Genomic DNA, 24103 nt, shown 5'->3' on the forward strand with positions numbered 1-24103 from the left:
CCACATGTGTCTGAGACCAGATGTGTTCTGAATGGCAAAGTCTGAGGCAAGGAACTGCCCTGAGTAGTGAGGACTCCATAAAAAGATTTGGGGCTGCTGTAGCTCAAGGAGTCATGAGAAGTCCCTGGAACTATTCAATCATGTCTGAATTGGCAAAGCGTACTCAGGATGTTTTTGCCAGGTTGTGATATAAGGCCTAAAATTAAGGCTGGTATTACAGTGCTGTGTTGTGAAACCATGAGGACCTCAAATGGCCTGAGTGCTGGATCTCCTCACTCTGCTCTTGCACACAAGTTCTCCTAACCCAGCAGCCTTCTTTCTCACGGGGATTAAGTGGAGTTCCTGCTCATCCCTTCTCAGGCAGTTTCAATTCCCTGCCTGCCCTGGAGATACTCAGGTAAGCCAACAGCATCCTCCCATGGAATCAGGAGACATCCCCTCCTACCTACATTACGGAAGCTGATCTCACAAACACTGCTTGTTCACTCTTCTGAGAGTGCAACTCCGATGTGGCCCTGTGTGTGTGTGTGTGTGGTTTCCTCTACACTTGTTCATCACCAGAGAGTTCTTGCCAGAGAAAGATGTCACATGTGCAGTGAACGTGGGAGATCCTTTAGCCAAAGCTCAAGCCTCATTAGACACTGGCAAAAAAGCGTTAAGAGTACAACCAATGTGGGTGGCCTTTTAGCCAAAGCTACAGCCTCAGTAACCACTGGAAAGTTCACACTGGAGAAGGACCTTATGAGTGTGGGGAATATGAGAAATTGTTTAGACAAAGATCCAACCTCATGAAACACCAGAATTCACACTGGAGAAAAAGCCTTTCAAGCGCAGTGAATGTGGGCAATCTTTTAGCCAAAACAGCAGCCTTGTTCTATATCTGAAAACTATACTGGAGAAAGGACTTACGTATGGGGGAATTGTTTAGTCAAAGATCCAACCTCCTGAAACACCAGAGGATTCACACTGGAGAAAGGTCCTATGAATCCAGTGACTGTGGAAAATCCTTTAGGGGAAGCTTCAATGACTGTAAGAGTTCACACTGGAGAAAGACCTAAGTGTGACCAGTGTGAGAAATCCTTCAGCCAAAGCTCTAACCTCACTTGACACCAGAGAGTTCACACTGGATTGGACCTTATGAGTGTTAAATATGAGGAAGCCATAAGCCAAAGGACTCACCTGCTTGCTTACAAAACTCACACAGGAAAATCAACTCAGATGTGCAGACAATGTCGTATTTCCTCCTTCAGTAAAACAACACTCAAGGACATGCCTCTTGAAGGCATCATCTGCCTGAACTGAACCTCCTACATCAACATAAATTTCAGGGATGTGGGAGGTGCACAGCACACCTTAACCTACCCAGCCCTTCTTTTTGGCCACACCATGGGCCAGTGGGATCTCAGTTCCCCAACCAGGGATCGAATACCTTCCCCCTGCTGTGGAAGTGTGGGGTCTAACTGCTGGACCCCCAGGGAAGTCCCAGCTAACCTACCCAGTGTGCTTGCCAGGTTTCTGTGGTGTCAGCTCTGTAGAGATACAGAAGCCACTGTATCTCTACCACCTCGCAGGTGCCCAGACTGTGCATCATTCACCCACCCCAGTGTGTTGGGAACAGGAAATTGCAGTGTTCCCCTATTCCCTCGGGGACTTCCTGAGAGGCTGGAATACCCTCTTTTCTGATTAGTTTGAGCAGGGACTTGACACAGCTGTGATCCAAAGGACTCCATCTGAGTTCTGCTGGTGACCTGAAAAGATGGAGTACCTTTTTGGGGGGATATTGTTGGTTTCACATGCCTCTCATGTTGGAATTTCCAGCCTCCAAAGCACTGACTCAGGAGCAGCCTGCCTCCAGTGTTCTGGTTTTCTGTTATAACAAAGACCTTATGGTTTCAGTCACCTTTAATCCTGAGTGTTCTATTCACTTTATGGGGTAGTGTGAAAAAAAGTAGATTCTGCCCAAATACGAGAAACAGATTTCATGGGATGCTGACCCTTGTGTACCTCATGGGGGTCGTGGGAGGTGGAATGGTAGCAGTTCTCTTGGCAGTTTGGGCCTGCTTTGTCTTGCTTTGAGCCAGAATGCTAGAATTTTTTTGTGACAGTGTATATCCTAAGGCGGAGAAGGCAATGGCACCCCACTCCAGCACTCTTGCCTGGAAAATCCCATGGATGGAGGAGCCTGGTAGGCTGCAGTCCATGGGGTTGCTAAGAGTCGGACATGACTGAGCGACTTCACTTTCACTTTTCACTTTCCTGCATTGGAGAAGGAAATGGCATCCCACTCCAGTGTTCTTGCCTGGAGAATCCCAGGGACAGGGGAGCCTGGTGGGCTGCCATCTATGGGGTCGCACAGAGTCAGACACGACTGAAGCGACTTAGCAGCAGCAGCAGCAGCAGCATATCCTAAGGAGGGAGAGTGTGACAACCTCAAGTACTTCTGGAAACAGCATGAAATTGTCTCTTCTTCACAGGAGATATTGCTCAGCAGTGGTGAGGAAAGTCTGTTCCTCGGGTCCTGGAGGGGAGCCGTGTGCCCTGATGGCCACAATTCTGTATGTCTGGGAGTGTGTGTCGCTGGTTGAAAGATTACAGGGGGAATGGTAATCGTTCCAGGAGCAGAGAGCATGGGAGACTACAGCAGACTGATTGGAATGTTCCTCTTTTAAAAGGGCATCCACGGTGCTCCAGACACCATGGCTGTGAAGGATGAACAGCTGCACAAATTCTCAGGACCTTCAGAACTGTGTGTCTTGTGTAGCTGAGGGACTCATCAGAAAATATCTGATGGTCTTAGGGATTCCTGTAGCTTCTCTGGGCTGTACACCCTAAGGCCATTGCTGCTCAGACAGAAAAACAAGAAGACGGAAGATCTATTAGTCCAATGATGAGGCTTTTGTGACCCAGCCTGTATTCCTTCCTACTGACTCAATTGTAAATGGTCTTCACTGCTCACCAATGTTTGCTACTATTGAGGCAAGGTGCTGATCCCAGGGCATTACAAGAGATATGGTGATGTCAACAGAGGTTTGCTAAGCTTTATTTTTCTAAAACAGTAAGAATTTTTGTTTGTTAAAGCTTTTTAGGTATAGTTAATAAACAATAGTGTCCATTTGATAAATTTTGACATTCATGTAAACCCATGAAACCACCAAACAATCAAGATAATTAACCTATACATTACACAATATTTACCTCATGTCTTTTAATAATCTCTGTCTGCCCTCCCCAGCCTTCCAGGCAAACATTGATTTACTTTATAATAAAGTATTCTGCATTTTCTATAACTTCTCACGAATAGAATTATATAAAATGGTTAGTCTTTTTTTCCCCTTGGTGTCCTCCTCATGTAGTGTGTTTGAGATTCATCAATGGTTCTGATGTGGGTAGTTCATTTTTTATGTTGTTGAGGAGTATGTTCTTTGCGTATACCACTATTTGTTTATTCTTTCTTTTGTTTTTTGGATATATGAATAGTTTCTGGTTTTTGGCTCTATCAAAAAAAAATTGCAATATACATCTCAGTACAATTCTTCAATATGGATATATTTCATTTCTCTTGTCTAATACCTTAGAGTGTGATGCCTGAGTTACAGGATAATAAATATATAACTTTTCGAGAAACATCAAACTGTGAACTAAAAGTTGTTTCCTTTTGTATTTCTATCAGCAGTGAGAGACTGGTTCTTCCATATCTTTGCCAACAGTTGGGTATGGCTGGACTTTTTAAGTTTTGGCCCTTTTAATAAATGTGTATAACAATATCTCACTGTAGTTTTAGCCCCACTTCCCTCATGTTTCATGATGTTAAGCATTTTTCTTTTGCTCATTTGCCACCTTTCTGTCTATTAAAATGATCATATAGTTTGCCTGTTTTTTAAAAATGAGTTTTGGTTATTTTTGTTTTCATTAGCTAGTAAGAAGATAGTGAAACAATAAAGACTTATGTTGGAACTTCGTTCATTCTTCTCTACTAAGGAATAATTGTTACTATTCTGGAATACTGGAAGATATCTCCCCCAACTTTTTTTTTTTTTTGGTACAATGACTTCATATAACTTATAGCTAATTTTAACTTTTATCTGAATTTTTAATATAGTCTCCATTACTTTAAGTCAAAATATTCAACAATAAAATAAATAAAGGGAAGTTCCCTGGTGGTCCAGCGGTTAGGACTCTGGGCTTTCACTACTGTGGCCCAGGTTCAATCCCTGGTTGGGGAATTGAGATCCTGCAAGCTGCCCAGAAAAAAACCAAAAAAACAACAAAACAGAACAGAACCCAAACCAAAACAAAAAATAATCCCCAAACAGTACGTCAAGCCATGATTTGTAGTGTTACCAGTTTCTCTGGTGTCCCTATGAAAAGAAGCGTGGGGGCAGTTACGGACTGAAGTGTATGCCCTAAAATTCATATGTTGAAGTCTTAACATCAAGTACCTCAGAATGTCTTTGTATGTGGAAGTAGAGTCTTTAAAAAGGTTAAATAAAGCCACTAGGGTGGACCCTAATCCAATGTGACTGGTGTCCTTAAAAAAAGATGAGGAAGGTAGGACAGACACACAGAGGGAAGACCGTGTGACAACACAGGGACAAGATGGCCACCTACAAGCCAAGGAGCGCCATCTCAGAGGAATCGATGCTGTTAACTCCTTGATCTCAGACTTCTAGCCTCCGTATCTGTGAGAAAATACATTCCTGTTTAAGCTTCCCAGTTTCAGGCACTTTGCTATGGCAACTTTTGTAAACCATTAGAGGGGCCATCAGCATCCAGGAAGGAGAGGGTCCAAGGCACCCCGGGGAGTAGGGAGGCTGAGAACACTCAGAGGAGCTAAAGGGAACTGGGAGGGGCTCCCCTGGGGTGGAAACAGGCCCAGAGGGAAGGCCGGGACCCTGGGTCAGACTCCCTGAGACGCTGGGATGTGGGTCTGATTCTGGGGCCCCCACCCCTCACGGGGGTGGGGGTGGGGGTCACAACAAAAGACGCTCCCTTTAAGTCCCGGCCCCAGTATGAAGTGGGGAGAGGGAGCAGACCTGCCTTGGGGGATGCTGGACGATGTTTAAAAGCTCCTGGGGGAGTGGAGGCAAGTGGAGCAGTGAAACTCCAGGGAGTTACTCACTGGGGTCACACTTCACAACTAAAGAAAAGACGCAGAGTTTCACACAATCAAAAGGCTACTCGAATAGGGGACCTCAAACAGGACTCACAGAGAGCCTCCAAATGTGGCTTTTCCACGGAGGCACAATCTTGTTTCTTACACGTATCCTGCTCTTTCTGGGAAACATGAAGCACATTCCAGACGGTGGCAGGAGATCTGGAGTCTCTGCCTGCCTGAACCAGGAATTTCCCACATTCTGTATCACTGACCATCATCTACATGAGTGTGCTATAAGGGCTTCCCTGGTGGCTCAGTGGTTAAGAATCCACCTGCCAATGCAAGAGACACCAGTTCCATCCCTGATCCAGGAAGATCCCATATGCCTTGAAGCAACTGAGCCCCTGAGCCACAACTATTGAGCCTGTGCTCTAGAGCCCAGGAGGTCCAACAAGAGAAGCCAGCTCAACGAGAAGCCCGTGCATCACGAGAGAGTAGCCCCTGCTCACCGCAATCAGAGAATGAAGAGCTGTCACAGTCATAAACAAATAATGAGGGAAAACCGAAAACATCATAAAATTTAAAAAAAAGAAAAAAAAGAGTGCACTATACAAATGTCCCTGGCTCTGCAATGTGAAGAGAATATGCTGTCTCCAGAGGACGCCTGGCAGAGCAGAGAGAAGACAGAAACACAGTCTGAAATCGCACTACAAAGATTCAGTTTCATAACTATATCAAAACTTGAACAACTTTAACCTTGAGACTCCACTAAATAATCAAAGAAACAGATATGGTATGACTGACATTCAGGATCTTGTCCTGAACTCAGTGATAAACATTTCCTCATCATTTGCCAGGAATAAATCCATAGGAAGATTCTGAGTGTAGGAACACACTCCAGATGGCACATCATTCTCCTATGCTCATATTTGTGGAAGTTTAACACAAGGTCAGTACACACATCTAAAAAATGATCTGTGAGCAACCTATGGATCAGGGAGCCAGTGAGTAAATATACAGTGCAAAGCAAGAGAGTTACCAAATGGACACATTAGAAGGGAAGAAGAGGGAGAATTGTGTTCAAAACCACAGATAATGAAAAAGAAAAGGAAGTGGCATAATTCTCCTAGTGTTACAGATGTGACTTTTAAATATGGAAAGCTTACAAGAAGCTTACAAAATAATTTCTTCAAGCTATAGAAAGTGAGAAATGATTCACCAGAAAGAATGGAGGAGAGGGTGGAGCTATGGAGAGAAAGTAAAATCTAAATTCAAGAAAATCCAAATTCAGAGACAGATGGGACAGTAAGAAACATCTTCAACAAGGACAATTAAGGCTGACATAACCACAGGTTGGGAATTGAATGGAAGTTCATTTTCTAACAAAATTGCAATGAGATAGATTTCAAAAGAGAGGCATCATAATAAAATTCCAATGAAGGTTTGTTTTTCTAAGCTAGTAAGCAGCAGCAAGCTTAGTCTGTCAGCCCTGACATCAAGAGAGTGGATAGGAGCAGTGTGTGAAACCAGTGGATTCTCGCAGAAAATATTTTCAGAGAGCAGTGGCAGAAACTCCAGGGTGGTACTGCTGTGTTCCAGCTGGGTGTTACTCTCTAAATCTCAGTCCATTTGGGCTATAAGCCTGGCACCACCAAGCTCATCAGGACACCCGAGGTCTGAGTCCTGTACAGAAGAGACGGCGGGGCCACACGCTAGGGATCTGAATACACGTGACTAGAACCCTCCTGCAGCTTCCTTCTACAATGATGAGCTTATGTCTTCAAACTCTTCTTAGAGTCAGAGGACATGAATGATAATTAGTTAACAACCAGTTTTCTCCATTTAGATTTCAATCTTGATTATTCCAATGGTTCTGCCTACTGTGAAGAGTTAAGAATAAGCAGTGAGATTTCCCCCCCTCACCCCACAATCTAAAGGAGAATGTAGACTGTGAGTGGCTCACATGTGACATTGGGTGTCCCTATCACACGTCTGTCCGACAATCCATGACTACAGTAGTGTAAGCGCCTCCACTCATCTCACAGGTCCCTGGCACGCTTTACATGCACCCCAGTGTGTGGTCTTTGTTTGCCAGGCATCTTCTCTATTGTGGATGTGGTATGCACAAGTCTGGTTCCAGGCAGTGAGAAGCATCAGCATTCCATACCTGTTAGGCTGGTGTCCCCAGCGTGTTTATGGAGCACCCTCAAGTTGTGCGGAGATGTGTGTCACACACCTAACCCAGTGTGCTCCACAGACGTGCGCTGCAGATCCCTGAGCTGTGATGCACAGTCACCAGCTATTGTACCATGTGGCATACGGGCTGGGAGCAGAAGACACACTGCGTTTACTGGCTTGTCATCATCACAAAACTGTCCCTCTGGAAAAGACCTCAGGCAGTATCTGCTATACTAATGGGGAAATATGGGGGAAGGGTGAACAGACTAAACAGAACAGAAAGTTGAGAGATAATTGACATACATTGTATTACTTTCAGGTGTTCAATGTGATGATTACATATTTGCATATGACGGTCATTTTGTGAGTTTAGTGAAAGCCCACATTTTGTTGACTGGGATTCCAGTAGCAACTGGCCTAACTCTGGTGCATGTATTCATTGGTGAAGCTAAGTTAGTAGAAATTTCAAAAGCCTGTCTCCGGAACATTTAGAATATTTTAAGCATCCTGTATCAGGAGGGATTGTCTAGACTGTCTTTGATGATCTTGAAAAGAATTATGAGAAAATAATTGCTGCCTTCAAACTGAAGCTGAAAAGACTGATTTACAGTTAAAAGAGCTGAAAGTATGAAGACTGTGTGCCAAACTGTTCAAGTTACGAGTTCTTATATTTTTAGAAATGCATGCTGAAGACGTTATACACTGTCATATCTGGGATTATAAAGTAAATGTAACCCACTAATCTACATGGAGATAAAGAACACCATGAAAATGATACATCATGATGAAGACTGGGAAAGTGTTCATGGGGTTTCATAGCAGTCTTTTCTACTTATGGATACATGTGAAAAGAGCCATTACAAAAGGTAGACTATGTGTGTATACTTTTATACACACATAAAGATAAACAGAAAGATAAACGGAAATAGGGAGGAGAAAATCTGGTTTCAGGGATGCAAGCATGTATGGAAATATCAAAATATGTGTTTTATTTTTAAAAATTTATTTATTTAAATTGGATAATTACTTATCAATATTGTGATGGGTTTTGTCATACATCAATACAAAGTGTACATTTTAAATATGTACAATTCAAGCTAATTATATATATAAAAAGTTGTTCAGTCACTAAGTCATGTCCAACTCTTTGCGACTCCATGGAATGCAGCAGGCCAGGGTCTTCTGTCCTCTACTATATTCTGGAGTTTGCTCAAACACACACACACACACACACACACACACACACACACCTATTTTGCCATGCCTTGCATTCCCTGAGTAAACACTGAACCTAGGCCTACAGCAGTGAAATTGCCAAGTCCTAATCACTGCACTGCCAGGGAATTCCCAAAGTTAATTTAAATCAAACTGTTTTTAACAAGCAAATATTTAAAACATGACACTTGCTAATCACTTGACTCTTTTGTTATTATCTGTTTTTTGAGGTTATTTTTGGCTACTGTCTCAGCATGTTGGAAATAATTAATAATGTGCTACTGAAATATCTTACCAACTTCATGTTCAGTGACACCATTTGGCGGTTTGAAATTGACCATGACAATAATAATAAAAAAAAAAAGATAAAAAGAAATTGACCATGACAGGAATATTTACACCAGGGAAATTAACACAAAGACTACAAACCTGGGACTGATTTAATGTATTACTGAATATTTAGTCGTAAGAACATAGTGGAGAATGTGTTACTAATGCAGATTAAATATAAAAGTATATATGGTACATGTGGACTTCAGGTTGTGCACAGGGCAAAAACTTGAGGACAAAAACAACTGTACCGTAAGATAAAGAAGTCACATTGCTGAAGAAAAAGTGGAATTCCAACATGTGCCTTTGTTGCTACACTGTCTTATTTGTTAAAATAATAAGTAAATACATAAAAAGAAAGCAGTCGAAAGTTATAAGTAGTCTTTTTACCAAAGAAAATAAACAGAGGGCAAATAAATGCATGAAAAAATGCCCAACATCATGAATTCTGAGGAAAATGGAAATAAAACCAAAGAGCTACAACCACACACTCATTTTAAGGCCTAAAATTTTAAAAGATCGAATATATCAAGCATTGGCTACATTGTACAGGAACTGCAATTCTCATACACAGGTAGAAAGACAAAAGGGAACAAACGCTTTAGACCAGACATGGGCAGATGTTAAACATCTACCTATACAAGTAATCGTCTGGGAAATACAACATATTCACACAAAGAATGAATGCAAGTATTTAAAGCAGTTTTATTTGTAATACCCCAAACCTGGAAATAACCCAATGTCCATACAGATGAATGGATAAATAAGGTGGTTATCCAAAGAACAGAAGACTACTCAGCAATTAAAAAAAAATAAATTAACTACTCATATAAGCATCATTGTCGAATCGCAAAATAATCGTGCAGCATGAAGTAAATCAGTTTTTAAAAAAAGGATATACATCTTATGATGCCTATTTAAAATTACAGAAATAACAAACTAACCTATTATAAAGGAAAATAAGTAAATGAATCAATGACTATCTGTAGGGCTAAGGAGAGTAGGGAATGAAATTCCAAAAAGGCATGAGGTAAATATGTGAGAGTTAAATTAACTTTCATGACTGTGATGATGGTTTCACAGCTTTACACAAATATCAAAGTTTATCAAATCGTACCCATTAGGTAAGGGCACTTTGTAGTACGTCAGTTATATAATCCGTGTTGTTCAAGGGTTACCTTACCCTTTGCTAAATCTAAATAAAGCCTGAAAAAGTGGTTTCAAATAAAAGCTTAGACGTCCCACTTCTCCTGGTTAATTAGGTTGGGAACCTTGTATGGTCTCTACCATCTCTCTCCTTATGCCCTGGGAAGCAGCCTTGTCTCAGTGGCAGCAAATACTGGCAAGCAATACTGCCACTTGAATCAACAAAACTGCTGGCTGGGTCACAAAAGAGATATCCTTGGACTACAGGATTGCCCTTCTTTGTTTTCCTACCACTAGAGCAGTGGCTTTGAGGGAACAGCACAGAAATGCTATAGGAGCCACAAAGCTCACCTATAGGAAATACGGTTACAGAGGTCCAAGAATTTCTTACACGTTGATCCCTCAGTATATGGTCACTGGAACATTTGTGGATGAAATTTCAGAAGAGGCATATTCTGTCTAATTTACTGCAGTCTTCTCAACCCCCTACTAATCTGGTGCTTCTGCATCAATGAAACCAACCCCCTTTAAAACTGAGTTCCCCTGCCAAATTTATGGTTAACATCTCTACTCTATTCCTTTTCTTGTCCTGTCCCTTTTCCACTCAGGATTGAGGACTATCAAATAAAAGCAGGACCCCATGGGTCCTCCTGGGCATAAAAGTTCCTCCATGTCCCTTGTTTGTTAGTATTGATAGAAAAATGCTTTAGTTTCCAAGGCTTTCCCTCAGTTCCAAAGAACAGATTCAAGCAGCTCCTAATTAAGGAAGTGAGGGAATATAGAAGCAAAGGAAAAGCAGTCAAGAAAGAAAAGTAATGACAGCTTAAACAATGCTGCCATTGCTGCTATTTAGTCTCTAAGTTCTGTCTGACTCTTTTGCAACCCCATGGACTGTAGCCCACCAGGCTCCGCTGTCCATCAGATTCTCCAGTCAGGAATACTGGAGTGGGTTGCCATTTCCTTCTCCAGGGGATCTTCCCAACCCAGGGATCAAACCCACGTCTCCAGCTTGGCAGGTGGATTCTTTACCACTGAGCCCCCTGGGAAGCCCATCATAAACAACAGCTCAGCAATAAAGCAGAGTCCTAGTTTCTCCTCCAGGGATACATAGAACAACCTGACACATACCTTTGAGCTGTTCTGTAGAAACCAAGACCCCCACCCAGGTGGACGATGGTGACTACATGCTGACCACAAGCACACAGACCCCAGGCTGGTTGAAACTAGCAGGTTGATGATTAAGAAAACCGAAACATCACACTGTTAACTCAATACTAAGCAATCAGAAGAAAGTCCACGAGCAGAAACAAACTAGATGCCTTTAAAAACTCTTCCCTGAAATCCACTGGGGAGTTCAGGTCTTTTGAACATTAGCTGCGCATCCCATTCTCCTTGCTTCTGTGTGCGCGTGCTCAGTCCCTTCAGTCATGTCTGCCTCTTTGCAACTCTGTGGACTGTATCCCACCAGGCTCCTCTGTCCATGGTATTCTCTGGGCAAGAGAATTTCCTCCTCCAGGGATCGAACCTGCGTCTTCTGCATTGCAGGTGGATTCTTTACCACTGAGTCACCTGGGAACCCCTCTCCTTGCTTAGTGCCCTGCAATAAATGCTATGCTTCACTTCACCACAGCCTGGAGTTAGCAGACTGGTTGTGCTACACCTGGGCAAGTGGACTTGAGTTTGGCTGAGTAACACCAATAATGATTCTACCTGATCCTTATAGCCTAACAATAAATGACACTAGCCTATGAAAATTTGTACATCATGGCACAGAACCTGGGGGAAAGCCCCCTCGGTGGGGTAGGAAGTATGTAAACAAGGGAATAAAATTTTCATGTTACTCACAGAAGCTCTGGGGGTCCTCAAAACAAAAGCCTCCTCTTTAGGATGACTTCCGACCTCTCCACAAATCCTGGCAGCAGTCCAGCAATTAGGACCACAAGGCCCTGCGGTCTTTCTTGCAAGGCCTTGGGGAGCAATGCAAATTGGACCACAGCTGGACAAAGAGCTGTTTATTTCCTGCCATAATAAGGTCCCAGAAAGCACAGAAAGTTTGGGATTCCCACAAAATCTGTTCACTCCTACATGCTCATCGATCACAATTCTGCTTCCAAACCCCTGGGGATGACAGATAGACCTGCCAAAATTAAAGTTACAAGAGCGGGTCTTTACAAAAGATCACAAACCAGAGCAATGTGCAGCAAGCAGTTTCCAGGTAGTAAATTAGAACCTGGAAAAATTCATCACAAGTATGACATGAGAACAATAATGTCCCTGAAAAAGGTAGTTCTTCTTAGAAAGCTGAGTTTAGGTCCTTTGGACCAAAACTGGGTCAGGTCCATTCCCTGAAAAATCAGAGAAAGGAATGGGTATCTGGCTAAGGGCCTGGGGTATTTATAACTTCCTCAAGCAAATACGAGAACACAGAGGTCAGTTTTCCTGAGACCGTTGGAGTGGTGACTGATGTATAGAGGTGAAATGGCTTCAGCCAGAAACGGAGTGTGACATAAATCTAACAGCTCTGGGCAGGTTAGAAAGTACAATGCATTTCCTTAAAGTTGCAGATGTAACTGAAACTTATGAGGAATCTTGCATGATGCATGCTTGAATTAGAGAGGTTTAAATTCAGGTAAATGGTTCTCACACAGTCTCTTCCAGTGTTGTATCCTGAATGAGGGAATAAAACATTCCCTGAACATTTAAGACTTTTTTCCAGTGTGAACTCTCTGGTGTCTAAGGAGGTTAGATTTGTGGCTAAAGGATTTCTCACATTCACGACACTCATAAGGTCTTTCTCCAGTGTGGACTCTCTGGTGTCTAAGGAGGTGAGATTTGCGGCTAAAGGATTTCTCACATTCACGACACTCATAAGGTCTTTCTCCAGTGTGGACTCTCTGGTGTCTAAGAAGGCTAGATTTGTGGCTAAAGGATTTCTCACATTCACTACACTCATAAGGTCTTTCTCCAGTGTGAACTCTCTGGTGTCTAAGGAGGCTAGATTTCCAGCTAAAGGATTTCTCACAGTCCCTGCACTCATAAAGCCTCCCACCAGTGTGACTTCTCTGGTGTTGAATGAGGTTACCACTTTGGCTAAAGGATTTTCCACATTCGTTACAATCATATGGCTTTTCTCCAGTGTGGACTCTCTGATGTCGAATAAGGCTAGCATTTTTGCTAAAGGATTTTCCACATTCATTACACTCATATGGCTTTTCTCTAGAATGAGTTCTCTGGTGGTGAATAAGGCTAGAGTGTTGTCTAGAAGATTTCCTACATTCACTGCACTCATAAGGTCTTGTGCCAGAATGAATTCTCTGATGTTGAATGAGCTCAGATTTTCGGGTAAAGGATATTCCACATTCAGTGCACTCAAAAAGTCTTTCTCCAGTGTGAACTCTCTGATGTTCAATGAAGACAAATTTGCGACTACAGGATTTTCCACACACACTGCACTCATACGGTCTTTCACCAGTATGAATACTGCGGTGCTGAATGATGTTAGACAAATTTCTAAAGGGCTTTCCACATTCACTGCACACATAAGGCCTTTCTCCACTGTGAATTCTCTGGTGTTGAATGAGGTCATATTTGCAGCTAAAAGATTTCCCACATTCACTGTGTCCGTAAGGCCTTTCTCCAGTGTGAGCTCTTCGGTGCCGGGAAGGGCTAGAGCTGTGTCTAAACGTCTTCTCACATTTGGTGCATTCATCAGGTCTTTCTTTAGTGTGAACTACCTGGTGTTCAATGAGCTTGGATTTGTAGCTAAAGAATTTCCTACATTCACCACATTTAAAATGAATTCCTCCAGTAAGTTGTCTCTGTTGGTGAATGAGTTTGGATTTATGACTGAAGACTCTTCCGAATTCACAAGTCCTTTCTCCAGTGTGAATTCTCTGGTGTTTTGTATGACTAAAATTGTGGGTAAATAATTTTCCACATTCTCTGCATCCAGAAGGCTTTGTACCACTCTGAATTCTCTGGTGTTTAATAAGGCCAGAGATTTGGCTAAAGAATTTCCCACATTTACCACATTCATACGGCCTTTGTCCAGTGTGAATTTGCTGGTGCTGAACAAGTCTGTAGTTGCAGTTGAAGCCTTTACTACATTTGTTACACGGATAAAGCCCTTCTTTAGAGCAGACACTTTGATCTTGGACAAGACTGTGGTTGTGGCTGTCAACTTTTTCACATTCACCCCACTTGTAATGACTTTTTTCACTGTGAAAGGCCTGCCCACCCTTCCTGCCACTCTGTGATTCCTCATTGTTGGTTGTGGCCTGGTGCTGGAGAAGGCCCAAGGTGGCTGGGCAGTTCTCCCCAACTTCCCTACCAGTGAAAGGCTTCCCTGACACAAAGAGGTTGTGGCTCCTCACAAATGAGACCTTCTCCACATCTCTTTCCCAGGGCTTCTCTCCACTGTCATCCCTCTGCTGCCAGTGAAAGTCTGCACTGGAACAGAAGTGTCTCAAACATGTACCACCCCAGCCTGGTTTCTGAAAAGAGTATATTGTTCGGTGCTCAGCTTGGTGAAAAATATCTTTTAAAATGCGGACACACATCTCACAGGGCTGGATCTTCTGGGTGGATGGACCTGCCTTAGAAACCCTGACCTGTGACTCTGCTTCTACAGATAAACTCTGCTCAGAAGGGGCCTCCTCATCTTCTGTTCCATGCCAACAACCTGAAAGCAGAGAAACACTGAGGAAATGCATGTTGACTTTGGTGGGAGAGGAAAGACCCATTACAAAGGTGTGTCAGACACAACTGAGAATGAACCATGGGTTTGTTCTAAAAACAAGGGAGCTGGGGGCAAACTGAGGAAGTGGCTGCTTGGCAGCAGTGAGCAGGCCTCTGCAGATCATAGACTAGGGGAGACCTCACCAAAGGACACAAGGATGAGGTGCATGACATGGCGTGGAGGCAAGGTCTCCAACTCATTTCTCTGCCAAAAACCTTCTGCTGCAGGGAAGGCTGGTTGTGTCCTGCCCTGGTAAAATTCAACTGGAACTGAGTAACCGGGGTTCAAGGACTATTTAAGGGTATGTGCACACCTCATGATACACGTGCAGGTCAGTGTGGGAGAACACTGCAGAGGGAGCAGTGCAAAGGAACAGGTGATCCATGGAAGCTACAAAGGTGAAGGTGGTCAGGAACTGGAAGTCACAGATGAAATGAAAAGTCAGCAAAGTGTCAGGTATGGGGAAAAGGTAGAAATGAGGTGTGCCCAAAGGCAGTACTGGACACGGGGCAGGTTCCTGATTTGATCTGAAAACGGCCGTGATGTCATGTCCTCCCCCAGCTGCCATGCCCCAGGCCCAGGAGGCTCTCTGCTAAGACCATCTCACCATGTCTAGTCTGAAAGAACTAGGATTCTGTCTGTACCCTCCACTGTGTAACTACTCAGAACCTTAATACTGCAAGTCTTATAAAAGACTGCAGCATAAGTGAGTGGCTAGCACTGGCCTCGAGCAACTTGGCGTTGACAGTATTCAGTAAAGAAAACATTACAAAGAACAACTGAAGGAGCGTTTTCTAAGAACAGTCCATAGTTTATGTAAGTAATGACCATGACCTGGCACAAGCAGTCACAAAGAACTCTTAGCTAGGAGAAGGGGGAAGAACTGGAGGCCAGGGATCTGGACGTAGTCACTCCACCAGGGAGACGGCAAGCAGGATGGGATTCATTAGGTGGCCTGCTAGACTTCTGACTCCCAGACCCATTTCTGCACTTCTGGAGGCAACGGGTGTTAGGGCTGCTTGGGGAGTTCACTGCTCAGGGCACTACACACAGCTCAGTGCTGGCATCCACAGCACATCTGACAAGAAAGTGGAGGAAGTCAGCAGAGCCTGTGGTCCAGCTATGGGAAAGACAATGCTAATTCAAAGGAAAAGGGGAAAACAGGACATCATCTCAGAACATGAGGAAGGGTATGAAGGTCTTACCCAGGGATGCTACAAGTGCAAAGTTTTCCAGCATCACACTGTAGTATAGGAGTCTCTGAGCCTGATCCAGGAGGCCCCACTCCTCCTGGGAGAAGTCAATGGCCACATCCTCAAATTTCATACCCTGTCATAATGGAGACAGTTCATTCCACCATCAGCTTCTCTCCTAGGATTCCAAGTTCACTGTGCCACGTCCCCCCTGCCCTGCCCCTCCCGTCCCCCTCACCAATTTATCCTCTGCTCACTCTACTTCCCAACAACTCAGAGGAGATATCAGGCCTTGATGCCATTAGAGTCACTCTCCTTATATTCCCACTGATACTGTATTTTCCCACATCAACAGGCAGATGAGCAGACAGGGACATCTGACTTCTGGGTCTGGGATATAGGCCACATGACCTCTTGTCAATAAGGTGGGTATAACGAACATAGGTTAGGGAGACAGGCTGGCCACAGGGAGGGTATAATGATCTGACACTGGTCCTTCCTTCACCCTTACATCCCCACAACAGGGTCCTGGGGCCGTTAGTTCACACTACCTCTTCAGATGCACATCATTCTTTGTTTTTTGTTTTTATCAGTGTAGGAAACTTTATTATTCAAGATTCCAGGCTCCTGGCCCACCTTGCAAGCAGGATTTTTTCTTTTCCTTTCTTTCTTTTTAAATTTTTTAGTTAATTTATTTATTTTAATTGGAGGCTAATTACTTTACAATATTGTAGTGGTTTTTGCCATACATTGACATGAATCAGCCATGGGTGTACATGTGTTCCCCATCCCGAACCCCCTCCCACCTCCCTGCCTGACACATCATTCTTTGAACCACACTTTGCTCCCACACCTGTATGCTGCAGCTTCAAAGGTCACACAGCCTTGCCATGATGGGGATAGTTCATTTCATGACCAGCTTTCTCCCTAGGATTCTAATTTCACTACCTTCCCAGTCCATCACCTGCTTAGCCTGTCCCTTCCCCACGATGGTGAAGATTTCCAAGCTGAGGTGGCACTGATACCCACTGTCTCATCATGGTCCTACTGATCATTGTGTCAACCCTCAACAACACGCAGATAGGCAGATAGATGTCACCTAAGCTCTGGACCTGGCACATGAAGCCACAGCACCTCACTCTTTTCAGGCAGTTCCCTCCGTGTTCCCGATTTTCTCATAGACATCACCAATCATGGGCTCTCACCCTTCACTCTTAGGCCAATACCAAGGCCCTGGAGCCATGAGTTCACATTTGCTCTCCATGTACACAGCACTATTCCCACCACAACTCTCACAACTGCACTCCCACAGCCGCAGGCCCCTTCTGCTTGACACCATAATCATCTCCTTGGCATCTCCATTTGTAACTCAGCATATGTGATCTATACAATGCTTGCCAAGTTCAAACATGATCAAGTTCCACCCGAGACAGTGAAAGTCCCCGCTGACAAAGGCAGCCTAGAGTCCTACTATGAAAGCCTCTTCTTGACTGTCCCTTGCTTCAACCTCATCTACTGAGAACCACGTCAGATCTCAGATACCCATGGCCGCCTCCACTTGCGCTGCATTTGATGAACCCTCACCAGTCACAGCTTTCCTCTCCGCCTAACCCTCATTCAAGGCCCAACACCTGCCCTTTGCACCGTCTGTGAGTTTTCCAGATGACTATTTGTGTCTCAGATCTGATCTCGTAGCCAGACTAGAACACCCCAAGTCCCACAAGGGTTACCACACAATCCTGGGGAGTTGCTAGAGCACTAGCTTCCTTGAAATACTCCTGATGACGCCTCTGCATCCCGCTCCACTACCTTTTGGATAAGCCTGCATCCCAAACTCCTCCTCAGAGTTCCGGATGCCCACAAACTGTCCTCTGAAACATCTTATACCCTTAAGAGGCCAAGAATAAAACTTCCGATACCCCCAAAGAAAATTACCATGACTATGGACATCCCCATCTCAGTTGGTGGAGGCTTCAGATGCAAAAACCCAACTTTCACTTGATCTATGACTCCTACCTCTCCTCCTCTCAACCTCAAAATCAGAAAATCCAAGTTTCCATACCTAAAACACCAACCCAGAATCCAGCCACTTCTCCCATGGCCACCACTTTGGTCCAGCAACCAGCACTCTCACCCAGACTATAGCAGTATCCTCCTCCTTGCCCTTCTGATCACCACCCTGAGGCCAGTACTGTTCTCAATGCTGCAGGAACACAGCATGTTGCAATCTGGGGCAGATCACCTGTCTCCACTGCTCCAAATCTCTCATTGCTCCCAACACCTTCAGAAAGTATTAGTCGCTCAGTCGTGTCCCACTCTTTGTGACCCCATGGACTATAGCCCACCAGGCTCCTCTGTCCATGGAATCCTCCAGGCAAGAATACTGGAGTGGGTTGCCATTCCCTACTCAAGGGGATCTTCCCGACTCGGGGATCTTCCCAATCCAGGGTTCCAACCCCGGGTCTTCTGCATTGCAGGGCAGATTTCTTTACCGTCTGAGCCACCACCTCCACAGGAAACATCCAGTTCTCACAAGGCAGTTCCAGAACTACCTCCTGCTCTGCTGCTCCCAGTCCCACAAGAAAGAAAAGATACCTGCAGGTCCCTGAACCGTCTCTACCTCCCCTCCAGGACTTTGTACTTTCTGGTACTTATGCCTAAGCTAGTACTTTCCTTATCTCATTCGACTGATCGCCAACAATGGAAACCACTCTATATAACTCTAGGCCTGGAATGTGTTCATGGTCCCCAGGCCCAAGGCCTGGAAGAGGGGCAGGACAACACCAGGACGCTATTATTCCAGAGACCATAAGAGTGGGGTGAGGACTAAGGAGACCCTGAAATAAACTGCATGAACAACTATCACTAAGCGATTCCACTGTACAGAAATCTGTGGGAAAAGGGAGGTCATTTGAGAATTTGAGACAACCACGGCCACCATCCTTGGCTCAGGACGCTTAGTACCCTTGGCGAGCCCAGGACCCAGATGAGCTCAAAATGTCTGAGCCCCCACACTGTCTGTCAGACACAAGGCTCCAGCCACGACCGCCCCACCGTCCTGGACCCTTGAGCCTGGGCTGCAGCCATTCAGGAATTTAGTGTCTGGTGTGGCGAGGGTGGTGGGAGGACGAACATTTCGTTTACCTCTGGTGGGTGCCTTAGCGTCGCCACCACTGCCATCGGACTCTGGATGGAGCGGAGTCTGTAAAGTGCAGAGATCTGGATCTCTGCCTGTTTTGGGTTGCCCTGAGGTACGCTGCCTGGTGGCTCAGCTGGTAAAGAATCTGGCCTGCAATGTGGGAACTTAAGAGACAGAATCGAACATCGCAAAAAAGAGTCACAAAATCTTTCCACTCCCTAAAGCCTGTTCCAACTGGCCCTCCCTTGGTTGCTCCCTTTCTTGGGACCGTTAGTACTTATTATCTTACTCCTCTTATTTGGACCCCGTTTCTTCAATCTCTTTCAAAGGTTTCTCCAAGATCAGATTCAGGCCATCTCTAGAGACCAGGTCAAGACCATTCTTGAGAGCCTCACCTCCACACCAGAAAAAGGGGACCCTGGGCCCTAGGACAATCCTCCGTCCCAGACCCATAGCTGTCGCCCGACCCAACACAAAGTAGCCAGAGAGATACGGCGCCCTTTCCCCCCATCTTTTTATGATTTCAGGGTCTGAAATGAAGGAGTCCTCGGGCCTAGAAAAGAAGATAACGCCTCAAGGGCCCTTGCTGAACCACCTGACTTCGGGGATGACAAAACTGAATTTTAAGTCCCACCCCGATACTACGGGCAGATTGCATCAGCCCGGGACCCTCCACCCCCTGGGGCTCCCCGCCCCTGTTCATCCGCAAACTGCCATCTCAGCTAAAGATTACCCAGGAACGCCCCACCTGACTAAATCTTCCCGTACAGCTTCTGCAAACACCCCCCTTAAATATGAAGCCTCCCTGATCCCGCACGTGCTCAGCCTGGTCGTTAGACCGACGGTCGCCCCTCCTTGCCTGAATAAAGGTAACCTGTCTCCGTTGAGGTCGTCTTCCTTTCTTCATTGCCTCGTCTTGAGCTATCCCTTACAGCCTGGGCTGCGGGCACTCGGGAATTTAGCCTGGTCTGGCGAGGGCGGTGACTGCTCGGAGGACGAACGTCTCGTTTATCTGTGGTGGGTCCCTCAGCGCCGCCGCCGCAGCCGCCGGACTCGGGATGGAGCGGAGTCTGTAAGGCGCGGAGATCTGGATCTCTGCCTGTTTGGGGATGCCCCGAGGTACGCCGCCTGGTGGCTCAGCTGGTAAAGAATCCGGCCTGCAATGTGGGAGACCTGGGTTTGATCCCTGGGTTGGGAAGATCCCCTGGAGAAGGGAACGTCTACCCACTCCAGTATTCTGGTCTGGAGAATTCCATGGACTATAGAGTCCCTGGGGTCGCAAAGAGTCGGACACGACTGAACCACTTTCACTTTCACGAGGTGTGCCGCCGCCAAATCTTGGACCAGCCTCTGTGGAAGCCTCCGGCTCCTTCGTTTTTAGGATCCCTGGCTCTGAAACTCTAAGCTGGCAATCTGACCTGCTTGAGTGCGTGTTTAGTCGCTTCAGTCGTGTCCGACTCTCTGCGATCCTATGGACCATGGCTTGCCAGGCTCCTCTGTCCATGGGATTCTCCAGGCAAGAATATTGGAGTGGGTTATTATTTCCTTCTCCAAATATAACCTGCAGCTGCTGCTGCTGCTAAGTCGCTTCAGTCGTGTCCGACTCTGTGGCTCCTCGGTCCATGGGATTCTCCAGGAAAGAGTACCGGAGTAGGGTGCCATTGAATCTAACCTGAGACAAGCCAAAACGACCGCCACAAGGAGGACGCCGGAAGTCCCGCCCCCACGCCAAGCCCACGCAGGGAACTGCTTCAGTCCTGGGCTTTAATTGGCTCAACGCCGCCAGGTTTCGGCGCATTGCCCTCTGGTTACTGTAGTTTCCACGGCTGTGCAAGCTAGAGTTAGAGAAACCTGCCTGGCAGCCACCTAGCGAGGAAAAGTTCTCCGCAGCACGGAGAAATATGGCCATTATTTTGTAATAACTTTAAATGAAGTTCACCCTATGAGATTCCCTGGTGGCTCAGACGGTAAAGTGTCTGCATGCAATGCAGGAGCCCTGGGTTCGATCCCTGGGTCAAGAAGATCCCCTGGAGAAGGAAATGGCAATCCACTCCAGTACTCTTGCCTGGAAAATTCCATGGACGGAGGAGCCTGGTGGGCTACATACAGTCCATGGGGTCGCAAAGAGTCGGACACGACTGAGCGACTTTACTTTCTTTCTATCTTTCACCCTATAAAAATATTGTCACGAGACTTCCCTGGCGGTCCAGTGGTTAAGGCTCCATGCTTTCGCTACAGGGGTCGCAGGTTTTGTAGAAGCTGTGTGTCTGCAGAAACTCCCAGAATTCCCCAGCGCCCAGTGGTTAAGAATCCGCCCGCAAGTGTGGGGACGCGGATTCGATCCCTGGTCCTGGAAGATGCCACATGCAGCGGAGCAACTAAGCTTGGGCATCACAACTTCTGAGCCCGCACTGTAGAACCCGCTCACATAACTAGAGAAAACACAGTCGCAGCAAGGAAGACCTAGCACAGACAAAAATAATAAATAAAATGAATACATACAGAAACTCCCGAAATGTGCTAATCTGGACTCACAGCAGAGTCGCTACCTCAGCCGAATGCACAGGAGGTGACCAGCGAGAGCCCATCTTTGTATTGCTGAACTCTGCCTGTAACCACTGGGATTGGAGCTGGGTGGAGGCTCTGCACTCTTTCTCTTTATGATTTCCCTACCTTTATGGTGCCAAGTAGAGTCGGACAGGCAGCTGGTTTGTCAAGGAGACGTGTCGACTGTGCATTTAACCTGCAAAACTCAACCATGTTGCCTAAGTAGAGGAGGGAGAGAAAAAGCCTTTTTTGTAAAGAAAAAAATTATTTATCTTACTTGCTGATTCCAATAAACTGTACTCAAAGGTAAGGTATTAAAATCAGACTAGTCACAATACTAAGCATTTCGGAAGACGTGGACATCCAAGATCTATTATAATGCTAATGATGAGGTAATGGATAAAAATCAATTTGAAAATGTTTGCCTCCTGGAATCGGAGGAATATTTGTGTTTTTCCTTTACTCTTACACTGCTACCATACTCAACACTATTTTTTTCTTATTGAAGTATAGTTAATTTACCATATTATATTAGTTTCAGGTGTGATTCAATACAATGGTGAGCCAATATTTTTTTTAATTAATTTATTTATTTTAGTTGGGGGCTAATTACTTTACAATATTGTAGTAGTTTTTGCCATACATTGACATGAATCAGCCATGGGTCTACACGTGTTCCCCTTCCTGGACCCCCCTCCCACCTCCCTCGCCATCCCATCCCTCTGGGTCATCCCATTGCCCCAGCCCTGAGCATTTGTCTCATGCATCGAACATGGAATGGTGTTCTGTATCACATATGATAATGTACATGTTTCAATGCTATTCTCCCAGAACGTCCCACCCTCACTTTCTCCCTCAGAGTCCATAAGACTGTTCTATGCATCTGTGTCTCTTATTCTGTCTCGCATATAGGGTTATCGTTACCATCCTTCAAATTCCATATATATGCATTAGTATACTGTATTGTTGTTTTTCTTTCTGGCTTACTTCACTCTGTATAATGGGCCCCAGTTTCATCCATCTCAGTAGAACCGATTCAAATGTATTTTTTTTAATGGCTGAGTAATATTCCATTGTGTATATGTACCACAGCTTCCTTATCCATTCGTCTGCTGATGGACATCTAGGTTGCTTCCATGTCCTGGATATTGTAAACAGTGCTGCGATCAACATTGGGTTACACGCGTCTCTTTCAATTCTGGTTTCCTCGGTGTGTATGCCCAGCAGTGGGATTGCTGGGTCATATGGCAGTTCTATTCTCAGTTTTTTAAGGAATCTCCACACTGTTCTCCATAGTGGCTGTACTAGTTTGCATTCCCACCAACAGTGTAAGAGGATTCCCTTTTCTCCACACCCTCTCCAGCATCTATTGCTTGTAGACTTTTGGATAGCAGCCATTCTGACTGGTGTGAAATGGTACCTCATTGTGGTTTCGATTTGCATTTCTCTAATAATGAGTGATGTTGAGCATCTTTTCATGTGTTTGTTAGCCATCTGTATGTCTTCTTTGAGAAATGTCTGTTTAGTTCTTTGGCCCATTTTTTGATTGGGTCGTTTATTTTTCTGGAATTCACCTGCAAGAGTTGCTTGTATAGATTTGAGATTAATTGTTTGTCTGTTGCTTCATTTGCTATTATTTTCTCCCATTCTGAAGGCTGTCTTTTCACCTTGCTTATAGTTTCCTTTGTTGTGCAAAAGCTTTTAATTTTAATTAGGTCCCATTTGTTTATTTTTGCTTTTATTTCTGATATTCTGGGAGGTGGGTCATGGAGGATCCTGCTGTGATTTATGTCGGAGAGTGTTTTGCCTATGTTTTCCTCTAGGAGTTTTATGGTTTCTGGTCTTACATTTAGATCTTTAATCCATTTTGAGTTTATTTTTGTGTATGGTGTTAGGAAGTGTTCTAGTTTCATTCTTTTACAAGTGGTTGACCAGTTTTCCCAGCACCACTTGTTAAAGAGATTGTCTTTTCTCCATTGTATATTCTTGCCTCCTTTGTCGAAGATAAGGTGTCCATAGGTGCGTGGGTTTATCTCTGGGCTTTCTATTTTGTTCCATTGATCTATATTTCTATCTTTGTGCCAGTACCATACTGTCTCGATGACTGTGGCTTTGTAGTAGAGTCTGAAGTCAGGCAGGTTGATTCCTCCAGTTCCATTCTTCTTTCTCAAGATTGCTTTGGCTATTCGAGGTTTCTTATATTTCCATACAATTGTGAAATGATTTGTTCTAGTTCTGTGAAAAATACCATTGGTAGCTTGATAGGGATTGCGTTGAATCTATAGATTGCTTTGGGTAGTATACTCATTTTCACTATATTAATTCTTCCAATCCATGAACACGGTATATTTCTCCATCTGTTTGTGTCCTCTTTGATTTCTTTCATCACTGTTTTATAGTTTTCTATATATAAGTCTTTTGTTTCTTTAGGTAGATATATTCCTAAGTATTTTATTCTTTTTGTTGCAATGGTGAATGGTATTGTTTCCTTAATTTCTCTTTCTGTTTTCTCATTATTGGAA

The 24103-nt window shown here is 44.7% G+C and overlaps 1 protein-coding gene and 1 long non-coding RNA gene across 2 annotated transcripts in view; both read right to left on the reverse strand.

Moving 5' to 3' along the window:
- LOC145514417 (uncharacterized) overlaps nucleotides 1-22303 on the reverse strand; it is a 125585-nt gene extending 103282 nt beyond the window's left edge. The window contains exons 1-2 of the long non-coding RNA XR_014060140.1: nucleotides 22137-22303; nucleotides 21086-21205 (exon numbers count right to left, since the gene is read on the reverse strand). This is a non-coding gene — a long non-coding RNA (uncharacterized LOC145514417). The remainder of the gene's footprint in view (nucleotides 1-21085; nucleotides 21206-22136) is intronic.
- Nucleotides 12664-19192, reverse strand: LOC145512351 (uncharacterized). Its single transcript, XM_081506095.1, has 4 exons — nucleotides 19040-19192; nucleotides 15908-16031; nucleotides 14162-14645; nucleotides 12664-13582 (listed from the first exon to the last, which is right to left on the reverse strand). Exons 1-4 carry the CDS (start codon nucleotides 19073-19075, stop codon nucleotides 12664-12666), a joined length of 1563 nt encoding a protein of 520 aa, XP_081362221.1. The 5' UTR covers nucleotides 19076-19192.
- Nucleotides 22304-24103: the final 1800 nt, after the last annotated feature.

This window comes from Giraffa tippelskirchi, chromosome 7 (genome assembly GCF_054371585.1).
Source record: "Giraffa tippelskirchi isolate mGirTip1 chromosome 7, T2T-mGirTip1v1.2.pri, whole genome shotgun sequence".
In the NCBI taxonomy this organism is placed as follows: Eukaryota; Metazoa; Chordata; class Mammalia; order Artiodactyla; family Giraffidae; genus Giraffa; species Giraffa tippelskirchi.